Source organism: Camarhynchus parvulus, chromosome 4 (genome assembly GCF_901933205.1).
Source record: "Camarhynchus parvulus chromosome 4, STF_HiC, whole genome shotgun sequence".
Taxonomy (NCBI): Eukaryota; Metazoa; Chordata; class Aves; order Passeriformes; family Thraupidae; genus Camarhynchus; species Camarhynchus parvulus.
Window position 1 is genome coordinate 48444628 of NC_044574.1, and position 25396 is coordinate 48470023.

The following is a 25396-nucleotide window of genomic DNA, read 5'->3' on the forward strand; positions in this document are numbered from 1 at the left end:
TAATGCTAAGCACTATTAGAAACAACAGCCAAAGCATTTCCTGCTAATTTTCCAAGTTTAGCAATCAAACTCCTCAGGAAATTTGCTTGTAGTTTGAATCAGAGTAGACCAAGAAAGCACTGTAATTTCCTAATCACCATGACCATGAATGTTGCAAGCAAGTGGAAAGCAACTGCATCTAGCAGGATGACATGCTGCTCCCACGGTAAGAGCCTTGAGCTCCAAAATGCCACAGGAGCATCAGCTGTAATGCATGATGCATGTACATTTTTTGCAGGCCAGCACCACAAGTGTCCAGGATGATTTAACTGAAGTAGGTGGCAAAGCTCCCACTGATTTCAATAAAACCAGATTAGGGCAGCACTCTGGAAATCTCATCCACAGTGATTTATTGTTTGCAGCATGGTTAACAGATTGATTCTGCTGTCACTGAAAACTCTTTTAGTATTGACAGAATTTTTAAAAACCACATGCCTTGCTGAAGTTCTAATATATTACTGTGCCTTCAGCACGCCTTCCTTCTAATAGAGACTTTAGGCTGCACCTCAAGTTCCAAAGGCTTCCAAAACAATAAGAAAACACTCCATCACATCCCTGCTTGGCTGTACCACTGTTCTTGGCAATGGGAGGCTGTGAGTTAAACGTGCTGCGTGCCCTGAAGGTGGTGGTGGGTGGAGAAACATGACTGTGGGCATTCACATGATAGCATTCATACTGTTGAGAGCAAGAACAGGGTAGTATGAGCTGCCTCAAAGACAATTAGAAGAGGAGGAATGTCACCTTGAAGCATGTTTCTTGAGGGACAATGTGTCCCCAGCTTACCACTGGGGAAGTACACCTTTTGCCTTATCCCCTTCTCCACTGGAGACACACTGCAGCCCTTAATGAACATGGCACCAGTGCATTTTCTGAATGACACGACCGGGGTGGAAAATAAATTAATAAGGGAGTGCTATCAGCACAAGGAGATTTCTGGGTATGTTTTTTGCAGGCAGCACACACTATATCACACACTCTCACACATAAAAGGAGACAGCACTTACCAATCTTGACAAGCTGCATCCACTGCACACCCTGAGTGCCAATTGCCACCAGAGAAAATCCAATTGTAGCACCTACAATGCAATGGGTCCCTGATATTGGGAGCTTCAAGAACGATGCAATTAGCTGCCAAACAGCAGAACCTAGAAACAAATGAACCATATGGTATAAACAACAACAACAACAACAATGTAACGCAGAAAATTCTTTGTCACGTGCCTACATTCTTTTACAAGTGCTGCCTACACTCCTCATGCATAAGAGAGATGTTCTAAAGAGGGTTTTGTTCCTGTTCTGTCTCTAAAAGCAGATACTAAGACAGTTTAATAGCAGCTTTGAATGCTACATCTTACATATGACTGTTTATGACTAAGAGCTCCCCACAATCCATGACAGTTCTGCTTTCAGTATTTACAGCCTGTCTGATCAAGTACACAAACTGCTCCCAGGGTACACCAAGCTTAGAAAACCTCACTCTTGAGAGCTGACCCTGGAAGCCTCCAGGTGATCAGTGTGAGGAAGCATTCACTGTTTCACTAGTGAACTACCCATGCTCCTAAACTTGGATACTACCAGAGAAAGGTTCAAATTGTGGGACAGAGAGATTGTATGCTTCATCTCAGTGATACACAGCCATCCAGTCCTCTACAGGAAAAATGGACTGAGGAAAGAATACCTTCTCTTACTGCCTTCATCTGCAGCTCATTGTTGCAGAGAAATTCAAGAAGGATTCAAGGAGAAATTCAAGGCTGCTGAAAAGGCTTATATTAGTCATGGAGAAGCCAAAGAAACCCTGGCATAAGGAAATCAGTTCCCCTAACTAAGGGACAGCGGGTAATGGTCTGTAAAGTAAATACAACATCTAGCATTCCAGCAAGAATTCCAGGAAGGATGCTGGCCAAGAGTGCAGGGGAAAAAAAAAGTATCCCAAGCACCTCTTTCAGGAGTTAGATCAGACACAGCTGGCCACCAAGATCTTGAGCATGCAGCTTCATGCTCTGACTCCTTTTCACTTTGCAAAGACACAAGATCCCTGCTCCTCTTGCAGTGGCACTAACCTCAGGACAGCAAAATACTTTTAAGAGTGACACCAGCTTTCTGTAGATCTCCCCTAATATTAGAGAATTCTTACAAAGATCTCATTGTAATACTTCATGGCCTTAAGACAAAATCTTCATGTATTGAGTCACCAGTGGCAGCAATCAGACTGCCATAAGAGATCCTGAATTTTCTGGCTCATGCCGCCTCCCCTTAAGAGATCTGCAGCAGATACAGGTGACAAAGCAAGGTCACTGAACATATGCTGGCAGACTACCCAAAGTTTCAACCTCCATCCTCAATTCCAACATGAGAAGATGGTTTGAAGGTCTTGAAACAGAGCCATCTGCAAACAGTGATTTGCTGGTATCATATGTGGCTGCATTTGGAAGTCAACCAGTTTGTAAAACTGATCTCTCCTGGCATACTATCCCAAAACAACTGTTACTTCTCTTGCTAGTGGAAATTCTAGATCAATCAAGGAACACCTGCTCTTCAATTTTTTGGCTTCTTTTCCCCTGGACTGAAATAAAAATAAAAACACTTTGAAACCTTTGACATGAACTTAGAGACCAGCAAATGGAAGTGAGGAGAAGGAGAAATCAGATGGTTACATCTGAAAGAAGCCAAATAAAAAGATAAGCTACCCATAGATAAGTAATTACAAAATACTCAGCATAAAAAACAGGGGAAATGCAACCAAGCCACAGCTGCACTGCAAATGTCTGCTGAGGACTGGGTTTACTGTCGGGGGAAATAGAGGGAGTATGGAACTATTTCTTCTTTATTTAACTTCATAGAATCACAGAATGGTTTATGTTGGAAGGGACCTTAAAAAATCATCTAATTCCAAACCCCGTGCCATGGGCAGGGACACCTTCCACTAGAGCAGATTGCTCAACTGAAAACAAGCAGTAGAGAAAGAAGCAGGTGGTGAAGGACCAATGGACGGCCTGAGAGGGACAATGCATAATCTAAAGAAGTTTAAGGAAGTGTTAAGGAACAGAAGAAAATACAAAGGAAGTCAGAACAGGTCTTTACTCTGGGACTTGCAGTGCTTTAACTACCTACATCAAAGCTTTAGATGTTCTCAACTTTTACCTTCACAAAACTAACTTAGGAAGCAGGAGGCTCACTAGGCTGGGTCAGAGAGTCCCAAATTCAGACCCTTCATGCCCGTGGACACCGTGGCCCACACCCTTTCCTCTGTGTTAACATCCCCTGAAGACAGGGGGCTGCCTCAGCCTGCCCCAGCCAGGAGCTGCCTGCACCAGCGTTTGGCCAGGGTGCGTTTCATGCTGCCCTGCCATTGAGGGCACCTCATTCTCCTGAGGCTCCAGTGCTCAGTGCCAGCTGTGAGCCCACAGCAAACACCAGGTCATCTGCAGGACTAGATTAGTACTTGGGTCTGCTAATCCTGGCTGGGACGTCCTCTCTGTTGGTGGCATCTCCTCAGTCACATCAGCTGCTGACTTCAGCTCGCACCAGAACCTTGAGAACAACACACGGGCAAGTCCTGACAATAACCTGACACTTAATGATGCTGGGCAAGTACTACAATCTACCCCCAAGAGCAACAGTCCTTAACTTCTCATCTGCCTAATAAACAACATTTTAATGGGCTCCAAATTACTACAAAATGCTACATATTAAAATTTTAATCCCATTACTTCCCGCTTCCTTTTCTCTTAGGAGAAAAGGTTGACCTGAAAATTACATCTGCTGTTTGCTGTGAGCATCAAAGGATCTTCCACCAACATCTGGAAAGAGGATACAGTGACTTTTGGTCTCTCCCAGACTGTTGACTCATTTAAGCCTCATTGAAATTCAGAAGCTAAATCCATTTGCAAAAACATGATCATGAGGCATGAGAAAACAGGGTGGGGGAAAATGCAGAGCAAAAACAGAAAAAGTAAACATCCAAAAAGGCTAAGAGACAACATAGAAAAAATATCATACACCCAGAGAAAAGCTGGAGATGGATTTGAGGAAAAAAAATACTGAAATCTGCATTTTGTAACTTGTGATTAATTCTGAGACTTAACATGTGGAATTTCTTCCTAATGCCCCTACTGGAGGAAGGGAATGCAACTGGTCATGAAGTTCACACAGGCTTATGTAAATAGGCATGCAAATAAGTTGTTTTCTTTGAGCTTCTGGCCAGTTGCCTCTGCAGGGGGTATCTGAGACTTAAAACTTTGCCCTGCCAGGATCAGGATACCAGAAATAGATGCAGGAAAGCAAACGGAGCCTTCCTTCAAAGGGAATCAAGAACACGCAGGTCACTCACACTTCAGGCGCTGTGCAGTGCTCCCGGCTCACCCATGGGAGAGCCTGAGCCATCTCAGCAAGCACAAGGATAACAGATGCAAGTGGGATGGTGCTAAATAGTCACCCTACACGTTGAGGGAAAGAGCAAACACCTCCAGCTGACCCTGCAAGGTATCAGGAAAGAGGAACTGATTGGGGGGCAGGAGCACCTGAGGTGGGTTGAAGTGGGACCATCTGTGGAAGTGGCTGCTGCCCCAGTGATCTCTCGGTGACCAACCCCTCTTCCCCACGGGCAAGGAAAGGTGGCCAATCTTCAGGAGGCTCAGAAACAGCCACAGAACCAACAGCCACTCTCAGGCACACAAAACCACCTCTGACAACTCCAGAAACTGTCACTCAATGTCCATTTGGAGACACAAAAATAAAACAATTTTTTTTTTAAAGATACTCAATTTTCCCTTTTCCCAAAGGAAACAGGAAATAACCACATGTAGTAAATCTCTGCACAGACTCACCTAACTCCTGCGCAGGTCTCGCATAAAAAGTGTGAGGAGGTTAGAAGGGACAGGCGGAAATAACATTTAGGTCAGGTTTAAGTAGGTTTAAGGAAGAAAATCTCCAAGTGGAACATCCCTCTCAAGCAGAGGATGCTGTGGTGCCTGTGTAAATCACCAAGCTGCCAGACAGGTGGGAGGGCTGGCCCCTTGCCGGGGCTGCCTCTCCCACAGATAAAGGGTTTCCTCCTGCTGCCCTTTAAGAGCAGGTTTGCTCCTGGAGGGAGCTCTCTAAAGCTCACAAAGCCTCTTGCACATAAACAAAGAGTAAATACCGTGGCTTAATGTTACTTACCTCAGAATATGCTGTTTGTTCTGAACAGAGATTTAGTTAACTACAAACACAAGCAAGGGGGCAGACTCCAAGGGCTGACCTGCTGTCGTTTGGGTCAGAAAAACTAAAAAGACCTTAAATGTGTGATTATCTTTACTGCTCCCTTAGTTTTGCCGTGGGTAAGGGTGAAATGTAGGACTAATTGCAATCACTCAGCCAGGCAATCAGTTTACAGAAGTGTTTGGATTTTCTGAAACTTTTTTAAAAGGATTCTTTCTCATACACACTCACTGCAAACTGCTGGTTCTGTAGGAGCTTCTGTACAGACACAAACTCTAGACTTTTATATTTTCTATTTACCATCACAAAAACCTCCAAAATAATTTTTCAGTGTCTTATACACATACAGGATCCACTGTGTTAAACATTCCTTTTCATCTGTTAGTTAAGTGGCTGAACCACTGAAAAATGTAAATTGTTAGAAGCATTTTAAAAAAACCATAGGAGACTTAAAAAGGAATACAGGCCCCTGCATTCACACAAAAACAGATGTGCAGGTCCAGAAGATGGGAAGACTGAATTAACAATGCTCAGACTTAACAGGGTGACAAATACAGAACAAACATTACTTGGAATAGGAAAGTGTTACTTACCAACCATTGCACTCACTTCTCCTGCCATCAGCAGCGGGACAGTGTTGTTGTACAGGTTAACATCAATGATACCTTTCCGAATTGTTTCTCCTACTTTTGCTCCCAGTAACACTGAGCCAGTGGTTTCAAAAACTGAAGCCAAAATGCAAGCCTGGCGTAAAGTAACAACACCAGAGCCCACGGCCGTTCCGAAAGAATTTGCAACATCATTGGCACCAACCGAAAAAGCTAAAATAAAAGCAATGATAAAACCCACAATGACCATCCACAGGTACTCATCCATTGCCATCTTTCCCCAAACTGTAGATTAGCTTCCCCTTTGCAAATAGTTAATAGTCAAGGCTGGAGGGCACCGCCACGGATTTGGAAAGCAGATTTCTTGTAAACAATGAGTTCTCTCTGGAAAGTGCTGGGTAGTGTTAGAATGTGAAGAAACTGCTAACTGCTGATTTTCGAACTACTATAAATACTGTTCATTTGGCTGCCTTCGGTCAGCAGTGAAACACATTCCATATTTTGCTTCCAAACTGGTAGGACTGCGATGTTCTGTCCTGCAACAGAAAAAAAAAAAAAAAAAAAGAAAATTAAAAAAAAAAAGGGAATACTCAGCAGAGCTCATAACAATGCGTGTTTTCAGAAGTAAACAGATGATTTAAACCCACTAATGGGGTCCTACCTCAGCATGTGACTGCTCTAATCATAAAGCAATTCAGAAAAGATTCAAATTAGGTCACCTCCAAAGCAGTATGTTTCTTGCAATATCACTGACCAAGAAAATCTTTGGAGCAATTTAAAAGGATTTACAAAGGCTGAGAGTTTTGTTTGTGTTGAATTTACCAAGCAGAGCAATAAGCCCTTTTTCTAGCAGGAGGATTCCTCTTGGCTTTTTGCACCCAGAGAATATAAGACAAAGGGTACACAGACCATACCACACAGCCTGACTCCCAGCTGATATATAACACCTGACCACTGACCTCAGCAGAGCTCTCAACATTTTATCAGCTGCAGCCATGGATATGCTCCTTTGAAAAATTATTTTATATGCATGTCTGTCTAGGAAATACCACTGAAAATACTCTGAAGAACATTAATATTCATCTGTTGTTGCTATCACATCCCATGCTGTAAGAACACAATTTCCTTACAGGTTTTCAGTCACTGAAACAGCACAGTAATTTCAATATTTCCATGTATCCCTACTGGTTTAGAGAAGTCTATGAAAAAGGTGCAAGGAAATCACTGAACTCTGTTTTTTTCCTATAGATAGTTACCAATTATTAACAGTTATTATATTCAAACTATTGTCACAGATATCTTTGAGTATTTATTTTGACAGTTTAAGTTTTATGACTGCCTTTTGAATTACATCTTTCTTAGTCTGATAAAAGAGTAAGCTTCTTCAAAGCAAAAAAAGGATATGGAGAAAGGGAGTTTAAAAAATAAAACCTTCATCATCCAAAAGATTGTTGAATAGTGTGATAAGGCCCACAGTGACAGGAAGATGGCCAAAAGCTAGAAGCAAATTTTCCCAAACTACCTGCCTCCTCCAAGGGCCAATTCCCTTCTGTTACTGGCCCCCACAAAGACATCCTGTGGCAAGAGGTTAAATGAACACTTAGCAGCAAATCTGCATCAGCCAACTCCACCTCTTTGAAGAAGCACTTCTAGAGAGCAGGGGATGTCAGATTAAAGCCCCGAGCCCACCTCCTGCTCACTCTCTATTTCCCCACAGTCACTCCAATATAATATTCCCACACGGACAGTTTCAAGACCATGCTTAATTTCTTTCAATGATGCAAATGCAATTTGGGTCCTGCAGTAGCAGGGAGGAAGGGTCTTTGACACCCCTGAAATAATAGCAAAGTTAAAAAGTTAAAAGAGATTTTGCATACTCCTGAGGTGCTGGATCCTTGAGAACAACCAAGAGGAAAATAAAACATCTATCCATAAGTGTTTCCCAGAAAACTCTAAAATTGATGTCAAGGATTGATACTTTCTCTACAGAAACATATTCAGCAAAAAAAGATATCTCCCTTTTTTTCTGCAGGCTCCAAACTGGCTGAACAACTGTTGCTCCAGTCTTTTCCAGACATGGAGCAGACATCAATCCTTGAATGCCTTACACTCTAAAATAACATTTCAGAAGGTCTTAATGGCTAAAAACATTTGTATAAGGATTTTTATACTATGAGATAACATGACAAAACAAAGCACCAAAGCATGTTTTCTGTTTGAAGACTTGTTGCTTTTTTATAATTCATGAGCATTCAGCCCATTGAGTGGAAAAGGACTTGACAGAAACAGAAAAGGCTAATGATATTTGGAAGAAACAATTACAGTTAGCACTTGTTTGCCTGTGAATGAAGACAAAACCCCACTAAAAGCATTTGTTAAAAAATTTCTATTATGCATGTCAGATTTTGGCTAGGAGATGAAGTACTGGACTAGGGTCCTTCCTTGATCCTGGAGATTAATGATTAAATTCTTCATCCTGCATGCATTTCCACAATACCTTTGCCAAGTTAGCCTCAGTGCCCCAGTTTCTTCTCCTGAAAATGGGCAAAGCTGACTGAGGTCCACACATGCATCCACAGACTGTGATTATACAAGACTCATTTCTTTGGACCAGCTAGATAAAAGCACACCCTTATTCCCAATAAAGATCTGTCTTTCCTCCACTTATCAACCAACCTACCAATTTATTGTGCTGACCCAGTTCCTGGGACTGAGAGAAAGAGCAGGGCGATTGTGACATTGCCCCACCACAACAGAATTCATGGGACAATGTTGGCCAAATCTGGCTCCTCCAGCCACGGCGAGTTCTTGCAGTTTCCAAAATAAACTACTAAGTCACAAGGTTGCCTTTATTAGCTTCCCTGGGAGGAGGGTGGGGTGAACTCCTCCAGATGGTCCCAAAGAAATGAAGACTTAAGAGTGCGTATGTGCGCTTCTAAATCGCCTCATGGAGGCCAGAGAGTCTCCAGGAGACTGTCAGCGGGGCTTCTGGCAAAGGGCTTGGAGAGGCAGCTACACAAACTCCCTCCCTGTGAAATAGGATACATGGCCTCAGGAGAAAAGGATGTCTTAAGTAAGAAGTCACCCCTCCTGTCATTTTATGCAAGGTGATGGTTCAAAATAGAGCTTCCTCCAAAACTTGAGAGGCTCAACTTGATGTCCACTGTGTTGGCACAAGCAACAGCACTGAGCAGCAGCCAAGCTGTGTCTTTAACAAGATGGAAATCAAAAGGAAACAGGAAATAAACACATCTTTAAAAATTAACATGTAGGCTGCCTGTGAATGGCTAGGTGTTACTACTTTCAACCTTAAAAAACAGTAAGAGATTTTAAACGCTTATTAAAAAAAAATAAATAAATGAAAAAAAAGGCACATCTCTGCTGAGAAAGTTTTTAGAAATGCAAAATATCCTGCAAAGCAGGCCAGTGACTAAATACAGACTAAATCTTAGTCTGCTTCTTTCTAGAGCCCAAAATACATTTGGCATGCTCAGACATGCTGAACTATGCCCCTCATCACCTAATATAACCCAAGAGCTTGTGATGTTGTTAGTGGGATGAAAAAGAAACTGGAAAAAACACCATGCAGGAGGCAATGGCAGGTGACCTGCTCCACGTGTGACACCTGGAAGTCACCAGCCTGTGTCTCTCCTGTTCTTATATTTCATCAACGTGCCTCTATGCAACCCAAATGCAATTCAACCTGACCTGCTGGGTGCTGGGAGACCCTCCCAGCTACCTCTGGGACTGCCACCTCCTCTGCAGTCAGGCGTGCTCTGCTACCACAGCACACTCTGGGTGGAAGAGTACATTTTCCTATTTAGGCTTTGGACAACTCTTCCTGAACCAGCCCACCTTGTTCTGCCATGCTGCAAACTCACACTTGGGCACTAGCAGGGCAGAGGAATTGTGTCAGGACCAGGAGCTGCAGGACCTGAAGCTGGAGTGTGCATCTCTGATGGCTGGAGAGAAATGCACAGAGATGGCATTTCAAGCTGGAAGAAGCTAATTTTGCATTAAGGCAAGTTTTTTAGCTAACAGTTTCCTTATGGTCCATAGTCAGTGCACCATACTTACAAGGTTTGAGTTGAAGCCTTTTAAATGGACTTAGAAACTTGCACCTCAGCAAGAAAAATTTGATTTTTGGAAATGCTAAGCACATCCCTCTGCCTCACTGGCAGATGATCCAGACACTCCCCTCGGACTGTTTTTTATTATTCACTAAACAGCTTGTTACAACTCAAGACAGAGTGCTATTTCTTCCCTAAGGGAGAGATGAGAACAAAACCTAGGTAAAAAAGCACCTCAATTCATGCACAATGACAAGTGATTCCTCAGGAAAAAGTTAGGATCTCGTGTTAAGCATGAGATCATTTTAGGACATGTTTATATACAGACATTTACTAAGACAGGTCTCCTGGAAGCTATTCATGGTACACTACTGAGCCTAGACAAGTTTTAGTGAAAAAAATAATACTAAATTTGAAAATCAGAGATGTCAGGGTTTGGGGATTTTTGTTTTTGCTAAACAAATTGCTGTTAAGAGAACAGAGAAGTATCAAACAGCAGGAATTAATGGATAAATAAAAGCTCAGGACTAAGTTCAAATTCTAAGGAAGTAATCAGAGTGCATTTCCATCTAGCACTCCAACTGTGTGACATAAAGGAACAAACAGAGGTCCCATAAATGTCCTTTAATATTCTCTTCACTGAAAATTAGGGAAGAACCTACAGCACTTGTGAGGCATTGAAAGGTATGCAGCTCATACCACATATAAATCATGCTGCATGCAGCTCTCCTACTCTCAGAAGTTGCCCCATGCTGCAGCTGAAAATTTTCTTCTGCTCTCGATGGGACAGAGATCCTGTGACATCCCAGTTTTAACTGATTTGTTGTTGCCCAAGTATGAACAAAAATCAAAGGACAGCAGCTAGTGTAGCATTTCCCAAAATAATTTATATGACTACTCGACTTTGCATCATGGCAAGGCAGACAAGGGAGGACAATTTCTTTTCCTCTGCCGTGTTGAAAACAGTAGATGTTTAGTGACTGACAGCGGCACTGGATTTGTACTGACAGGCAGGTTCACTTCTAGTTACCAGTGGGGGGAAAGTCTGTCTAAAATGCTTACCAGACAGCAGCTCCTGGGAGGTTAGTCCATATCCTCTCTTTTATATCCTCTGCTTTTTATATAAAACCAATCTGTCAGGTTCCCACCTATGTGTATAAACTCAGGCCAAATCTGGCATTCCAGTCTCCAGGTACTGAACGCAGCACTGCATAGAAACCAAGCCTGGTTTATAACCAGAGCTACTAACATGCTTCTTATCAATAGTCCTTATCATTTCCAGTTCATGCTCAGGCCACAAGGCTCACAAATTATTTACTTTAAATTACTAATGCTACATTCATGATATGAAAGGTGGTATTGAATCAAGTGGTTCAAGACTGAGAACATCCCTATATGGCTCTAAATTACATGCACAGGACTTGTCACAAGGCCAAACATTATGCAAGTTTAATGCTCCAGTACACAAAAAGCACTCCGAACTTACTATAAAAAAAAAATCAATTACCACATCAGCAGAAGCAGGTTTTTCTATCAATCAGTTCCTATTTTAACACAGTCACAATGTGTTTAAGCATACTTCATGCTACTACTTGATATGGAAACAAGACTGAAGTTGATAGCTTTCCAGGGATTCCTGTCCAGTTTAACATTGCAGAGAAGGACTGTCACTGTCAGCTCCCAAAACTTCCAGAGGATGCTTCCTTTTCCTAGTCCCTATCAACCTTCTGTTCCCACCACTGAAAGGTCAAAAATGGATATAAAATATCTAGCATGAGATTTTGTTGCTGAAAACATTCACTAAAAACACAGACAGCAGTCACTTTAAGCAATTCTACAAACAAGTAAAAAAGGTGAAGTATGAACAAACTCTCATGCATTTGCTGACAAACATATTTTTCTCTAACTAAAGGACAATTTGATCCTTCAGTGACTGAACAAAGTCTTTCTAGCAGGCAAGTAGTTTTTATGACTCAATACTAGAGATTTGCAAGATCAATTCAGAGAAAACAAGTGTTCAAAGAAAACGTTTTACAAAAGAAAACCATGCAGAGAAGTCTTTCAAACTCACCCAGTATTTAAAAGTCTTTTCAAGAGAAAAATGAGCTAAGTTCTTCTAGCAACCTTCTCTCCTGATCAGAAATACAGGTTGAAGTCTAAAATAGACATCCTATCATTCAGCACAGTCACATCTGAACATGCAAACTTTCAGAGGGTAGAAAGAGGGCTGTAACTTACACCAGGCAGTCCGGGGATAAAATTCACTCCGGCACAGGAGAGCACACAAGACAACACTGAGAAGCATCAATGCGAGTCCAGATCCTTATTCAGTAGGCGAAAATCTGCCTCCTCTTAAGCAAAGAATTCTGCTGGGGGTGGGCACTGATAAAACACAACACTGCGTCACGACTGCACCAGAGAGACAAACCAATCCAATGAAGCTCGTATTAAAAGCAACAAAACGTTCCCTTCCCCCCTCCCCACCCCCAGGCATAGGCATAGACAAGAAAGGAAATCTCATTTTTGACTGTCAGTTTGGTGTTTTGGTGGGATCAGGTAATCTCTGAGGAGTCACAGATATTTTATTTGCAAGCACACTTAAATGCACTTTTCATTCACATGCCTGTGACAGTAGGGTATGTACATCCAATTTGGGAATGATGTTGCACGCTTGCTACTTTATCCATGTCAGTAGAGGTCCCACAGGCTACACAGACTGCAGAAAGTTAAAGATGTGCACAAGTTTTGACTGGATCGATGCCTAAGCAAACAACTTCACTTTCAACAGTTCAGCCTAAATTATCCAATCCAGATTCCTTCAACCGCTTTCCTTTAAGTGGGAAACATTTTTGCACATAAATCAGGGCAAAACTAATGTTTGCCTAAAAGTACCCAGCTTAGCTTTATATAAAATAATTGCTTTAAGACTATATAGTGCAATTAAGTTATCATAATCAGCAAAAAGGAATTAAAATCAAAACTGCATTGTCACAGTTAAAAATTTGACTGTCAAAAATTTATTTGCACACATTTATGGTTTATAAATTTATCTGCTTGGTTTTACTCCATTCAGAGTCAGTAAAACATGTGTAATGATATTACAACTTAATATAATTAAATCTGTACATTTTCCGCATCCTGAACATTTAAGAAAAACCAAATCAATTCAGATTTGTAAACACACACTTGGAAACATAATACTTCCTGATCTATTTTTTCAAGTTTGAATAAAGGATATTTTCTAACAAGAAGTCAAAAGTTTTCTGAATTGGTTAAATTCAGCTGCATGGGTTATTTGGTAATACTGAAAAGTATTTTATATTTCTTAAGAAAACTCACATGGATTAGCAAGCCTACATTACCTTCTAAAAATAATTAGGAAAAAACTCCAACTAGAAATCTGCAATGAAGCAATGACATTAAAATCCCCCCCCCAAAAAAAAAGAATTATACCTGTTGGGCCATGATTATTTTTAAGAAATGGTGATTCTTTATTTAAGGTCGAAAACCCACTACAACTAAGTCTGTGATACAGCTGCTACCTTTATGAAGAGCTACATCTCTTTAGTCTGGTTGTGATGTCTTTCCTTTTGCTCCTGTAATAGCTGGCAAACAGGCTTCCAGTTTTTAGAAAACTGAGGGGCTAAGACTTTCACAGTGGTTTTCCCTTATGGACAAAAGCAACATATTTTAACAACAACAGCATGTTAATATTTTCCTGCAGATTATATATCTTAATACCTTTTTTTTACTTTTTTTTCCTAACAAGTAGCATCCATCAATTCAAGTGAGAGTGACCATAATGGTAAACATTAAGTCAGCTAGTATTTATAGATCTGGATTCCAAAGTTTTAAGAAAGCGAATAAATAAGCGCAGAAACTTCTTGTAGCACTTGTTTAACTTTATAAAGTAAAAAGAAAAAAAAAGGCAAAATATTATTCCATGTTCTCTTTATAGCTGATGTCTGCCTCTCCCAGTAAGCGTTAAATCCATCCTAATTCTCCTTTAGAGAAGCTAAGGACCATTCCCCCAGCCTAGAGCAGGTAAAAACCCTGCCGAGGGCACATGCCATCTGAGAGGCATCCATTTCAATTCCAAGCCCCAGAAGCTGCCAGCCTGACCTGCGGGAAGCATCTCAGACCCAGGAGAGCTGCAAACTGGAACCATTTGAGTGCTGCTTCCCACGAGCCAGCCTGGCCACAATGGTGGCTTCTTGTTGACCTAAGCTTCAGAGCTCGGTCTACACGCAAAGCAAAGGATATAATAAACAGCGCAGAGAAAAGGAAATATCTTCAAAGTTTTTGTTCTGCTACATCAGCATTGCGGACTTCAGGCATGGGAAAATTCAAGCCAAGATAGGCTGACCATTAGAAAGAATTGTAATTTGGGACACCACTAAAGAAGCAAGCAAAGGAAAATTTATAAGACCACAGAATAAATTACGAGGATTGGTTTTTGGAAATGGCAGCACCAGTTTGGTTCCCATCAAATTAAATATTTGTAGAAATGATAAATTACAATCTCAATCAGATATCATAATTTGGTTTTAATTTTAATTTATTTTGGTAAATCCATAATTGATAGATCCCTGTTTGATTCAACAAACTCATGCTAGACAGATTTATATTCAGGTTTAAAAAATGTAATAGGACAAGCCAATTTAAATATTTAATTTTAAACCCCCTTTGTTCTGCATTTCTGCATTAGCTATTTTCTGAAAGATGCCCAGGTTCTCATTTCCCAATGACCACTAAAACAAAGTTAATCTTGCAACTAAGGGTAACTTTTATATCAAAGGTAACTGGCTTTTTTGCCATTCAGCTTGGAAGGCTACATATGTAAATGATTATTCATATTTTAAAACACATACATTTTGAGTAGAAAATAATGGGGGATGAGTATAATTTTCTAACATAAAAACCCCTAAGAATTGGAACCTGAATGCCTGTAAAATGCTTTTACTCATGAATAGAAATACAACAAAAACATCCAAAAGCTGCAAGGTTAGTGACCAGCTACATGAGTTTCTGGGCTCTCACATACCTGCTGGTACTCTAAAACTGGGAGCCATAAGCACCTGGAACTGGAGACCCTGACCCTGCCTGGGAACCCTTATTCCCCCTCAATCTATAAACAAGAAAATAAAATTAATGAGGAGGAATGAAAAGGGGTGGCAGACTGCAGCCCATCATACCTCAAAGAAATCTCCAGCCCTCTTCTTTCTGGTACTTAAGGCCCCCATGACCATCTCCACCATGGGAGCCTTGAAGGACACCACAGGCCAATCGTTGCCTGGAAATCAGCCCTGAGGCCCTTCAGACTAACAGAGATTTAACCAAACCTGTTCTATCGAACATAGCACCTCTTCCTGGAGCTCTGGTGGTTCTATTATGCTCAATGAATACCAACAAAACTCTGAGCATCTGCTCTGCAGAGAGCTGCAAACACAGTTTAAGTTAAAAAGAGCCAATAAAAGCACATCTGCTTTTGCATATTGGATAGCAAGTTCTGAAACATTGTTATCTATCAGGATAATCTCCAAAAGAGATGCATCCATGTTTCACTGCAAGAAAACCATCTCAGGACTCTCTGGAAAGTTTAATGCAGTAGACATAAAAATTAAGAAGTCATTTAGCATTCAGGGATGGAGCAACTCCTCTGCTCTAAGGAATCAAACCCCTTGGATGGGCTTTCTTGATGGCTCTGAACTCTGTCACCCTGTCATCCAAACTTTTTTTTTTTCCAGCAAGCTTGTGGGCTCTCAAAGAGGACATCCCACCCCAGTCAAGGGACTTCCACTCCCAGTGGTCGAGGCGAATTAGCTGTGCTTGCACAGGCATGCATGGAGAGCTGCCATGTTACAGCATGTGACTCTGCTTGAGATCACACTTGTCTACTGAGTGAGCCAGCCCTGGGAAATGAAAGGGAGGAACCCACAAGTGGAATTGCTGGAGGCCAAGGCTGGCGCAGAGGATGACACAGGCTCCGGGTGCTGTGTGGCCTGGGAGAGCCATGCTGACTCCAACCCCTACCACAGCACAAGCCCATGTCCAGCCAGGAGGAGTTCAAAGGCAGCAAAGCAATTCTGAAGGAGCAAGGCTTTGGCCAGTGCTGATTCAAGCTGGGAATGGTCCATTCCCAGTTAATGCTGGGAACTGGACTTGGATCGCCTGTGATTCCAGCCGACTGACCAGAGACTGGGGCACACCCACATCCACACTAAGACCAAGGAAAAGGGTGAGCTGCTGTTCAGAGGCACCCTGAGCTTAACCTTCCCCTCCCCAGTCCCATATCCAAAAGAACCAATCAGCATGGGCATAGTACTATAAAAGCCCTGGCTACTGCTGACAACTCAAGGAGCATTATCCTGAAATACTAACAGAGCTGTACCGACTTTACACAGAACATAAAAACTGCCCACAAAACACTCCTGTGGCAATCCAAAAATATGCATTTTGCAAATTCAGGGGCATATGTAAAGATGCCCTTGGTGAAAAGCCAGAGTGTGGTTGCCAAAAGTCAACAATGCAAATTTTTCAGATAAAGGAAACCTGACACGTCCAGCCCCAGATTGCCTGCCATTTCCATTTCAGTTTGAGTTTCAGAGAACAACCACTGTGGAGCCTTCTGTTTGAGCCAGAAGAGATGGCTGGAGCTCCCCTGAGTCCAGCAACCCCCTCTCTTCAAACAGAGCTGGAGTGAGTGAGTAGTTATCAACATGCCAAACCACATCGGCTGGCTCTCACTGCCAACCTCCAAAATCGGTGTGGCCCACAGGACAGAAGACCAAGCACTCCTGATCTAGTGGAATGTCAAAAGGAGAAAAGGACCAGGGCTATAACCAAACAGAGGAGGGACAACACTCACAGAGGTGTCAACCAGGGTTACAGGGGTAAATGGAAATAGATTAAGCCAGTACACTCTGGCAATGGAAATTTTGCTGCTTCTATGAGCATTGCAGTAATAGAGATATAAAGGGAGAAACAGCAATGAAAGCTGTGACCTTGGCTTCATTTCACAGGAATCTGAGCCAAATATTCGTGCTTATGCTGCCTGGCGACCATGTAAAGCATGGCATCTGCCAATTAATAGGTCTGTTGCCCCCTCAAAGCCCAACAGCTGCTGATCTCTGTTCTTGAGTCCATGTAGGATCCACATCTGTCTCCTGCAGCCTTTGCTGCTAGAGGCATGAGAGCATGATGGGGAAGCAAATACCTTGAGTTCCACCTACCAGGCAGCATTAATGTCCTGGTAGCTTCACCGTAGGTTGAACATAGAAGTGCCCAACAGACTTGTGACATGGGCTACAGATTAAATCACTGTCAATGCAACGTGCCAAAGAGTGTCCCACAGCTGGGTTCTTGGCTTAGCAAACACCTCCAAGAGGGCTTACTAAGGGCGTGTGGTCATATGAAGCAGGTTGAGAAAAGTTAGGATTTATCTCTCATGGGAGGCCGGGGAGCAAACCCAGTGGTCCAGTGCCAATGTCCAGGTGTAGCACAAAGAGTCTTCCTAAAGGTTTGGGCAAGATAACAGGACACAGGGACTGATGAGCGTATTCATCTTCCAAAAGAGCTTGAACAACTAAAATTTCTCTGCTTGACACACAGGATGCAGGGAAGAGGAAGTTATTAGGCAGCAGAATGTAGCTGAGTACTTGGCACCAGCAAACAGGGCCAGTGGCCTCTGTGCCTCATCCTCAGGATAAGGCACTCCTAGCTAAGCCACAATGATGACAGTGACGCAGCTCAGAAGCCCCATGGCTGCCCAGAGGAGAAGAGATACAATGGATGCTGCTAAGGGTCAGGAACAGCAAAGGCGACTCCATGAGGAACCCTCCCCTCTTCCCTGCCTTCTGGTGTGAGAACCAGAGCTGGCCATGCCAGGATCCTGCTGTGGCCACCATGGCTCAGGCTGGGACTTCTCTAGACTATGCATCCCCCACGCAGAAAATGACCAAACCAACAATGGGAGTGGCACTGACACAGACCTCTCTGCTCCACACAAACACTGTGAGAAGAGCCACACCACTCCAAGGAAGGGTGCAAATTCCAGAATTAGCTGAAAAAATCAAGCAGAAAAAGAGAAAATAACCCCCCAAAATAAATAAAATTAAGTCTATGGCAGCCACGCACGACAATCACACCGTGTCAAGAGTCCTCTGAAATATGGAAGAACATGCAGAGCACATTTCTTGCAAGACCTGGAAAGGAACAAGGTCTATCTCTGTCATACTGATAAGGAAAATTTACCCACTGTTATCTGTAAAACAAACGAGCAAGTTGATAATCATATAAACAAAGAACACTGAATACACAGGCAAAAAGAATATAAAGTAATTTTTCCTTTAAGGAAGTAATCAAGGAATCTATAATGAATTTCAAAATGGTTTCTTGTCACCAAGACCTTTAGAAGTCACATAAATAATTTCCTCTTCCATCTCTTCTACACATAAATTAAAAAGGGGAAAATTAATTGTGCCATCTCTTCAACTATCAATCAGTTTCTCCACTTTGAATTAAGTAGATATTTAATTAAATCAAATTAATAAAATTATGTGAGGAAAAGAGTTGCTCTGAAACAGTGGAATACATTACTCCCAAAATGGGCTTAATATTTCAATCAACGCTGTCTCCAAGCCTTTACCCAGATATCTTTCACAATTTGATTTTTTCTTTAAAACTTCAGCAGACATGAAGATATCTTAATCACTTAATTTAATACTAATAGCTAAATAGATTACAATAAATTTGGGTTATATTACAAGTTTGTTTCTTTCAAATCCAAAGTACTATGGGTTTACAAGAAAAATAATACTTTTCAGTTTAAAAAATTCCTCAATTATGCAAAAAGTATTTTCCATTCTCTAAAGTAATCCAGAACCTGGACTATATTATTCACTAATGTACTTTCCATCTGGGATACACTGGTGCACTAATCATATGTGAAATTCAGGGATGCAGAAGACCACTCTCTATCTACTTGCAAACACTATCATCAATTACTGAAAAATCTATTTAAAATTGGAAAAAATTACAAACTCATCCACTGGCTACTCTAATCCTGGGATTTTGTTTTGACTGAGGTTCTCTAAGGTTTATTCAGAAAACAGATTAATTGCACAAAATTGAATGCACAGTTCTCCATCAATAAAGTCTTCCACAAGAACATGCAGGAACCCACACTGAGTGTGCCTCATGGCAAACACCATGAAAGGAGTAATGCTGGCAGAAACACTAGGTGAACACAGGGGTACAGGTAACACGAAGAAAATAAATGTGCAGATTTACTTGTTCCAGTCAACAACAGTAGCTAAAGTTTATTGATTTCAGTTTCAGCAGCTAAAAATCCATGAAAACATTCTTATATGATACAGACAACACTATCCCATATTCAAATTTCTATCAAAGTAATAAAATAGGCTAGGATTTTCTCACAGTCATTGCAATTTACTTATCAATTAGTACAATAAAACCTATTTTAAAATGTAAATATTATAAAGTGCAAATAGTTTTTGTACCCCATTGTGATGTAGCAGCTCGATTATATGGAAGTATCTAAGTAAAGACTGAAAAAATCTAACTGGAAAAATATAACTACAAAAATAGCTGGACACATTCTCAGCCACTGTCTCTCAACTGTTCCCCTTATATCCACTGTAAAACTATTTCCAACACACTAATCACATCTATTCGGAAGAAACTAAAATTATATGATTTCAAACTATTTTCATTAAAAAGAAATAGTCCTTTAACAACTGCTTTTACTCTTCTATCTAATTATATACTCTTAAAGGCCAAATATTCAGTCAGTATACAAAAATAACCATAGCCTTTTATTAAGGATAAGACACCAGATAGGAGTTCATAAGAAAAATAAAGATGTTCTTTGCCTGCCACTACCACCAATACTTTTCAATACAGGAAAACACATTTACTTTTAAAATTTTAAATACATATACATCAAAGTCTTAAAAACTTTGTATCAGAGACTTACTAAAATCAAATCTGTTCACAGCATCATTAAGTTGTTGGACTGCATGGCCAGTATTTCCTTCGAGATACTTCACGGCACAGCCAAGATGCTCAAAACCTACCCCTCCAAAAAGCTCTCTCCTAACTAAGAAATCTGCGCTTATAACCCTTACAACCCTGGCAAGAAATCTTACCTAGAACATTTTTCTGACCAACAGTCAGATAGAATAGATAAAATTGATTGATATATGATTCTGGCATCTGTCTAAGTACACCATAAGAACAATACATTATAAGGTTACTCAAATTAGAGGGCTAGCACTAATTTTTTTTCTTTTACCTAGGCACCTGTCGTCATACTTTCTATGCAAAGGCTGTTTATTAAACTTAAGCAAAACCCCTAACTTCCTATTTTGTAATGGTCTGAGCTTTTCCATATTCAATGTATGTTTCAACAAGAAAAACCCCAAATTGATTTCAAGTACAAAGTGGCAGCTATCTCATCCACAAATGAAAACTACAGCGATGTTCTGCTCTTCCTAAAACAAGCTTGAAGCCACGATTATATTAAAGACACAGATGTGAGGGGATTTTTCAATTTCCAAACAGACATGCAAACAAAGTATTACAGTTCAGGGGTGCAGGTAAATGAATAAGCAAGAAAACTACGTGACGTTTGTGCAGCGTCCTCTCAAATCCTGCAATCCCTTCTAGAAAGTCTGGGTCTACATCTCCCTCTTCTTTACTCATGTTCTTCTCGCATGGCTTGGTCTCAGAAACTTTCCATGCCTGTAACGGAAACTTGAGCCAACTTCTTAAATGTATGATTTCTTCATCTCCACTCATCATCCACTTCTGTTTCTGAGAAGCTCCTCATCATGACACCTGTATCTCAAGAAGCAAAACAGGAAACATCACAGGGATGAAGCAATGAAAGATGAATAATAATATGCCTCTGTGTCTTTAATAAAATCCCAACTTTCATTCAAGTTCCTTTTAGGAAATCAGAGTTCCTTTCACAAGTGCAAAGCTTACAAACCTAGTTTGGCAAAACATCGCGTGCCAAAAACGGGGTAACCAATCTCCCAATCTGCACCTCTGATCCTGACACCATGAGCAGGAGAAATCCTGCACCAGCTAGCCTTACACACTGTGGAAAATATGACCTGGTGCCAAGCTTGCAGAACTAGTCTGCGGCAGCCAGCGCAACTAAAAGAAACTGCTGACCCATCTGCTGACTTACCCGCTACTGAAAACAATGCCAGTTATCTTTACCCAGGACTCACTTGTCCAAGTAGAGCTCTAGCCCACAAGTTAGATTAAAAACAAAGATGTGAGTAAGCCTCTCCTCTACTTTTCCCATTGCTCCCTAATCTGCACAACTTCCATAGCACACAGTTTGTGGTTTTATACACTTAACTACAAGGTGACAACGGCCCAAGGTATTTTCAACCTGTCATAAAACTTGGCATTGGGGTAGAGGGCACTTGCCTGTTTCTGCCATCCAAAACTTGGGGTCAAGCAGGCCCAAAGCCAAGAGCAGCACGGTTTAGAGTCTAACAACAAAACAGCAAAGGGATGACTCATCTGCAAAATGGAGACTCAAGCCTCTTGTGTCCAAAGCTGCAGCTTAAACCATCTGCCTGCCTCACAGTTTTGCCTGAATGCTGAATACGGGGGTACAGGAGAATTATTTCTGCAGCCTCCCCAGCCATGAAGCCTTCAGAGCAGATAAGCAGGCACCAAAACCATTCTGCCAGCCAGCTCTCAGTGAAACAGAAGCATGAAAGCCATTTTATCTCTCCCTTTTAGGGTTAAGGCCACATTTAAATAAACATTAGCATCAAAACCTCTTTATACTAGAAGCAGAGCAGACCCTACATCTTATCAGCTATCACCTAAACTTCTCAGAATTCCACATCCCATCTAAAATCCTTCTTTATTCTGCAAAAACAGTTGACAGCAGCATGCTTCATATGCATGAAACAGAAAGACGGTGTAGTCCTTCCCCAACTCCTCCCTGTGAAACAGGGCTCATTTTGGCTTTCTTACAGCAGAAATGAGGGACAGCTGTAGGGACAGAATCCCACCAGAGCACAAAGTTTTGGCTTTGCTTCTTGCACATCACAGTTGAGAAGATAACTGAGCCTTAGTCAAAGCAAGAAACCCTCTGAGAGCACTCTGGGTATTGCAGAAAAAACATCTTTTAAGTAACTGGATAGAAAAGTATTTGCTGTGCTGGGATTACATGCCAAAGAAAAATACATATTCCCCCAATTCTGAACTCTTGATTAAGTCCTTATCCTCAAAAGGGCTCAGAAGGCAAAGAGTCTTGAGAGCTTGTGCCTCAGTGATCATGCCTGATACTGAGACATGCTACTGCCTACTCAGGAAAGGCAACTATCACAGATTTCAAGAGCTTAAAAGCTTTCAAAACACTAAAGCTGAGGCAGTCACAAATGTCCAGCTGTCAGGATATCCAGAATTATTTTATAATATATATACCATTCAATTATCTTTCACCACAGTGATTCTTAATCTTTTATCATGATGATCACTGTATACAAGAAGCAGAAATCATCATTTTACTGTTCTATAGTCACCATAACTCCATATTCTTTCTGAGCAGCAGAAATTAACTGAGGACAAGTAATTCAATCTATTATTGACATCTTCACTTGTTAATCAGATGTCTACACACCATACAGACTACAAGACATCCAGGCTGCTCACTGTTGCATGCAGAAAGAGAACTGCAGGAAAAGGTTAATAGTTGTCCAAAAGATCTGATGCTGGCTGCCACCTGAAACAACCAAGGAATTTTCAGTTTTCTTTTGAACAGACAATTTACTGGCAGGCTGGTGCTTCTAACTTTGATCTTCCTTCCTTCCAACACCAGCAGAAGCTCAGTAACAGAAGTTCTGAAGCTTTGTAGCTCAGTAACAAAACACAGAAACCTCCCAGAATGTTAACTCAATTACAGTATTTTGGCAAGGAAACCTTCCCCTTGTACCTTGGGGAAAATCGGAAAAGATGAAACAGTGTATGTTTTAAAAGTACACATGCCTCAATTATTTGGTGTAACTCTTCATTCACCTGATTGCTTTGAGAGAAAAAATATTCTTCAGTAACTGGCTTGAAAGACTGAGAGTGTTCCTTGTTTCCCAAAGAAACAATGGTTATACAATCACACTGATTGTTCCATGCACAGAAATGTAAACTATAAGGCCAATTTCAACCAAATCTCATGCAAAAGCTAGGAGATTTCAGAGCTGCTCAATTCCTACAGCAGACTTGCAAAAGTAAGAAACCAAGGCAGCCCCCTGAGCAAAAGGTCTGGTTCTCAAACATCAGGGAGACAGCATGTTTTGATTAAATATACCCAAGAACTAACTACAAGGCAGTGAGAAGCTGCTCAGGCACAGTGCTGTGGGGAAAATCAGGGATGCTAACAGCACTGCTGTGCAATGGAAAGAGAGAAAGAAGGAAAAACATGTAAGGTACTGCAGTGCCACCAAAACCAAGAGAGCTGCAGGAAAGATTTATCTTCACTAGTTCAGCCGCTCACAGAGCTACCTTTGAGTCTATGGAGCAATACAGCAATGCCTTATGAGCCCATCACATCTTCCATCTCTATGTGGGCTGCTGCTGACATGTCAACAGGCAATTCTCAGGATTCACTAAAGGCACTTGTACAACAGCTGTCCTGTTTCACCAATGGGAATCTGGAAAAGCAGACATACACTGCAGCACAGGTGGCCTCAAACCCCCCCAAAAAAATATGCTTTTCAAACCCTTCAGCAATATCCTACCCAGGCAGGGTAAGCTGAGCACTGGCACGACAGGTCAGACTGCTGGTCCATTTGTTTGAGAATCCTGCCTCCTGTGATCAGGACCAGATGCTACAGAAGGTAGAACAGTTCAGGTAGTGAGCAATGATGTAATTCCCCCAAAAGAGAAATTCCTTCCTGACCTCATCAATAAGCATGAAGGTTTATGTGCTTAATTTATTTTTAATCCTATTTACAGCAACTCTGGACATTGTCATTATATATATAAATGCCCAAGTCTGCTTGGAATCCGACTAAACTTTTGCTCTCGGTAATACTGTGTGGTGTATTTATGCCTAATGTCATTTAAATATCCCTTTGTTCTTGCACTGTGGGAACTAGCATAACCACTAACCATCTCTGTTCCCCTTCCAAGAGCTCCAGCCTGCCTTGCACCACAAATTTCCATGCCACACTATGCCCTGTGAGAGGACACAATCTGAGAATCTTCAAGGAAACTACTGAGCAACTTCTATTAGATATCTAGCAACATTTAAGCTACACTTCTGGGATCTGCAGGAAAGTTGGCAGTTGCACCAATATTTCAGCAGGCTCCCCTTCTTCTAGATCTTGCAAGCTCACTTTCATGTCGTTTTCCACTCCAGGGATGCCACCCTTATAAGCAAGATGTTTTGCTCTATGTTGTGCACTTTGAAACCCCCTTTCAAGATTCTGATAAATTTACTTAGAACAGAGGGCTGTACAGGAACCTCTCCTGAGCAAAGAACTGCCCTCTCATCTCCATACCTGAATAAAGAACAATAGGGCCAAACCATGCAACACCAATCCTATTTTGCTGTTGGCTGATGTTCTTGTGGGCTGCAGGTTCCCCTGTGCAGTAACTTTAGCCTATGTTGCTACTTTTGTTCCTTATGGATGAGCTCATGGCACATTCATCATGATTATTGTGCCAGGTAGTTACTAAAGCTCCAGTGCTCTCTGCTGTTTCTGCTTACACAATGTATGCATCAACGTATAAAGCCACACCCTCATTCAACAAAAGCTTGGTCGGGAAAAATATATATGCAAGCAGCAGACAAGAAAGGGAGACTCTTAAAGCACACTTGAAGTTCTGGATCCTCTTGTCTCCCCAAAACCTGCTTTCAGTCATTACTTGGGCTGCATTTTCTTCTCCAAGCCTTTGAAGTTAAAACTTTGGACTCCAGGCCACAGGTTCTCAGTCCGAAAGTCTTCAGGAAAGAAAGAGAGAAAGGCTGGTATCTCATGGGAAGATGGCCTCCCAAGGAGATGACAGAGTTTTTACAGCATCTGTGAGAAATACCACACAGTCATCACTGTTTGACCACAAATGTTGTGATTACGGGCTTGGAACTGGTGAGTTATGGTAAGAGAATACTTCTTTGCCTCAACCAAAATGAAAATTATACCATTTCAACTCTCTTAGGAACAACCTTCAGGCAAGCAAGGGGGTGAGAGAAAAAGCCTGTTCCAGCTTATAGTTCAGAAACAAATGAAGTTCTTTAATGATCAAAATAGCACTAACAGAACTGGCAAAAAGGCCCCACTTTGTCAACAGTTACCTCATTAAATAATCCAAACACATGCAACTTTTTTCTCCATTTGAGTATCAGAGACCGATAAGTCAATAAAGTGACAGGTCTCATAATGGCAGTAAAATTGTCCTTTCACATATTTCTCAAAGATCTCTTCGCGT

General features: G+C 41.4%; 1 protein-coding gene across 4 annotated transcripts in view; it reads right to left on the minus strand.

Annotated features, from left to right (window-relative positions):
• SLC20A2 (solute carrier family 20 member 2) overlaps positions 1–25396 on the minus strand; it is a 56754-nt gene that overhangs the window by 26123 nt on the left and 5235 nt on the right. For 2 of the 4 annotated variants that reach the window (XM_030947133.1, XM_030947130.1), the window contains exons 2-4: positions 12155–12298; positions 5832–6382; positions 1044–1184 (exon numbers count right to left, since the gene is read on the minus strand). In XM_030947133.1, coding sequence (XP_030802993.1) covers positions 1044–1184; positions 5832–6120 — 430 coding nt within the window. In that variant the 5' untranslated portion in view covers positions 6121–6382; positions 12155–12298. Of the gene's footprint in view, positions 1–1043; positions 1185–5831; positions 6383–12154; positions 13225–25396 lie in introns of those variants that run through there. The other 2 variants (XM_030947131.1, XM_030947132.1) reach the window with 2 other exon arrangements.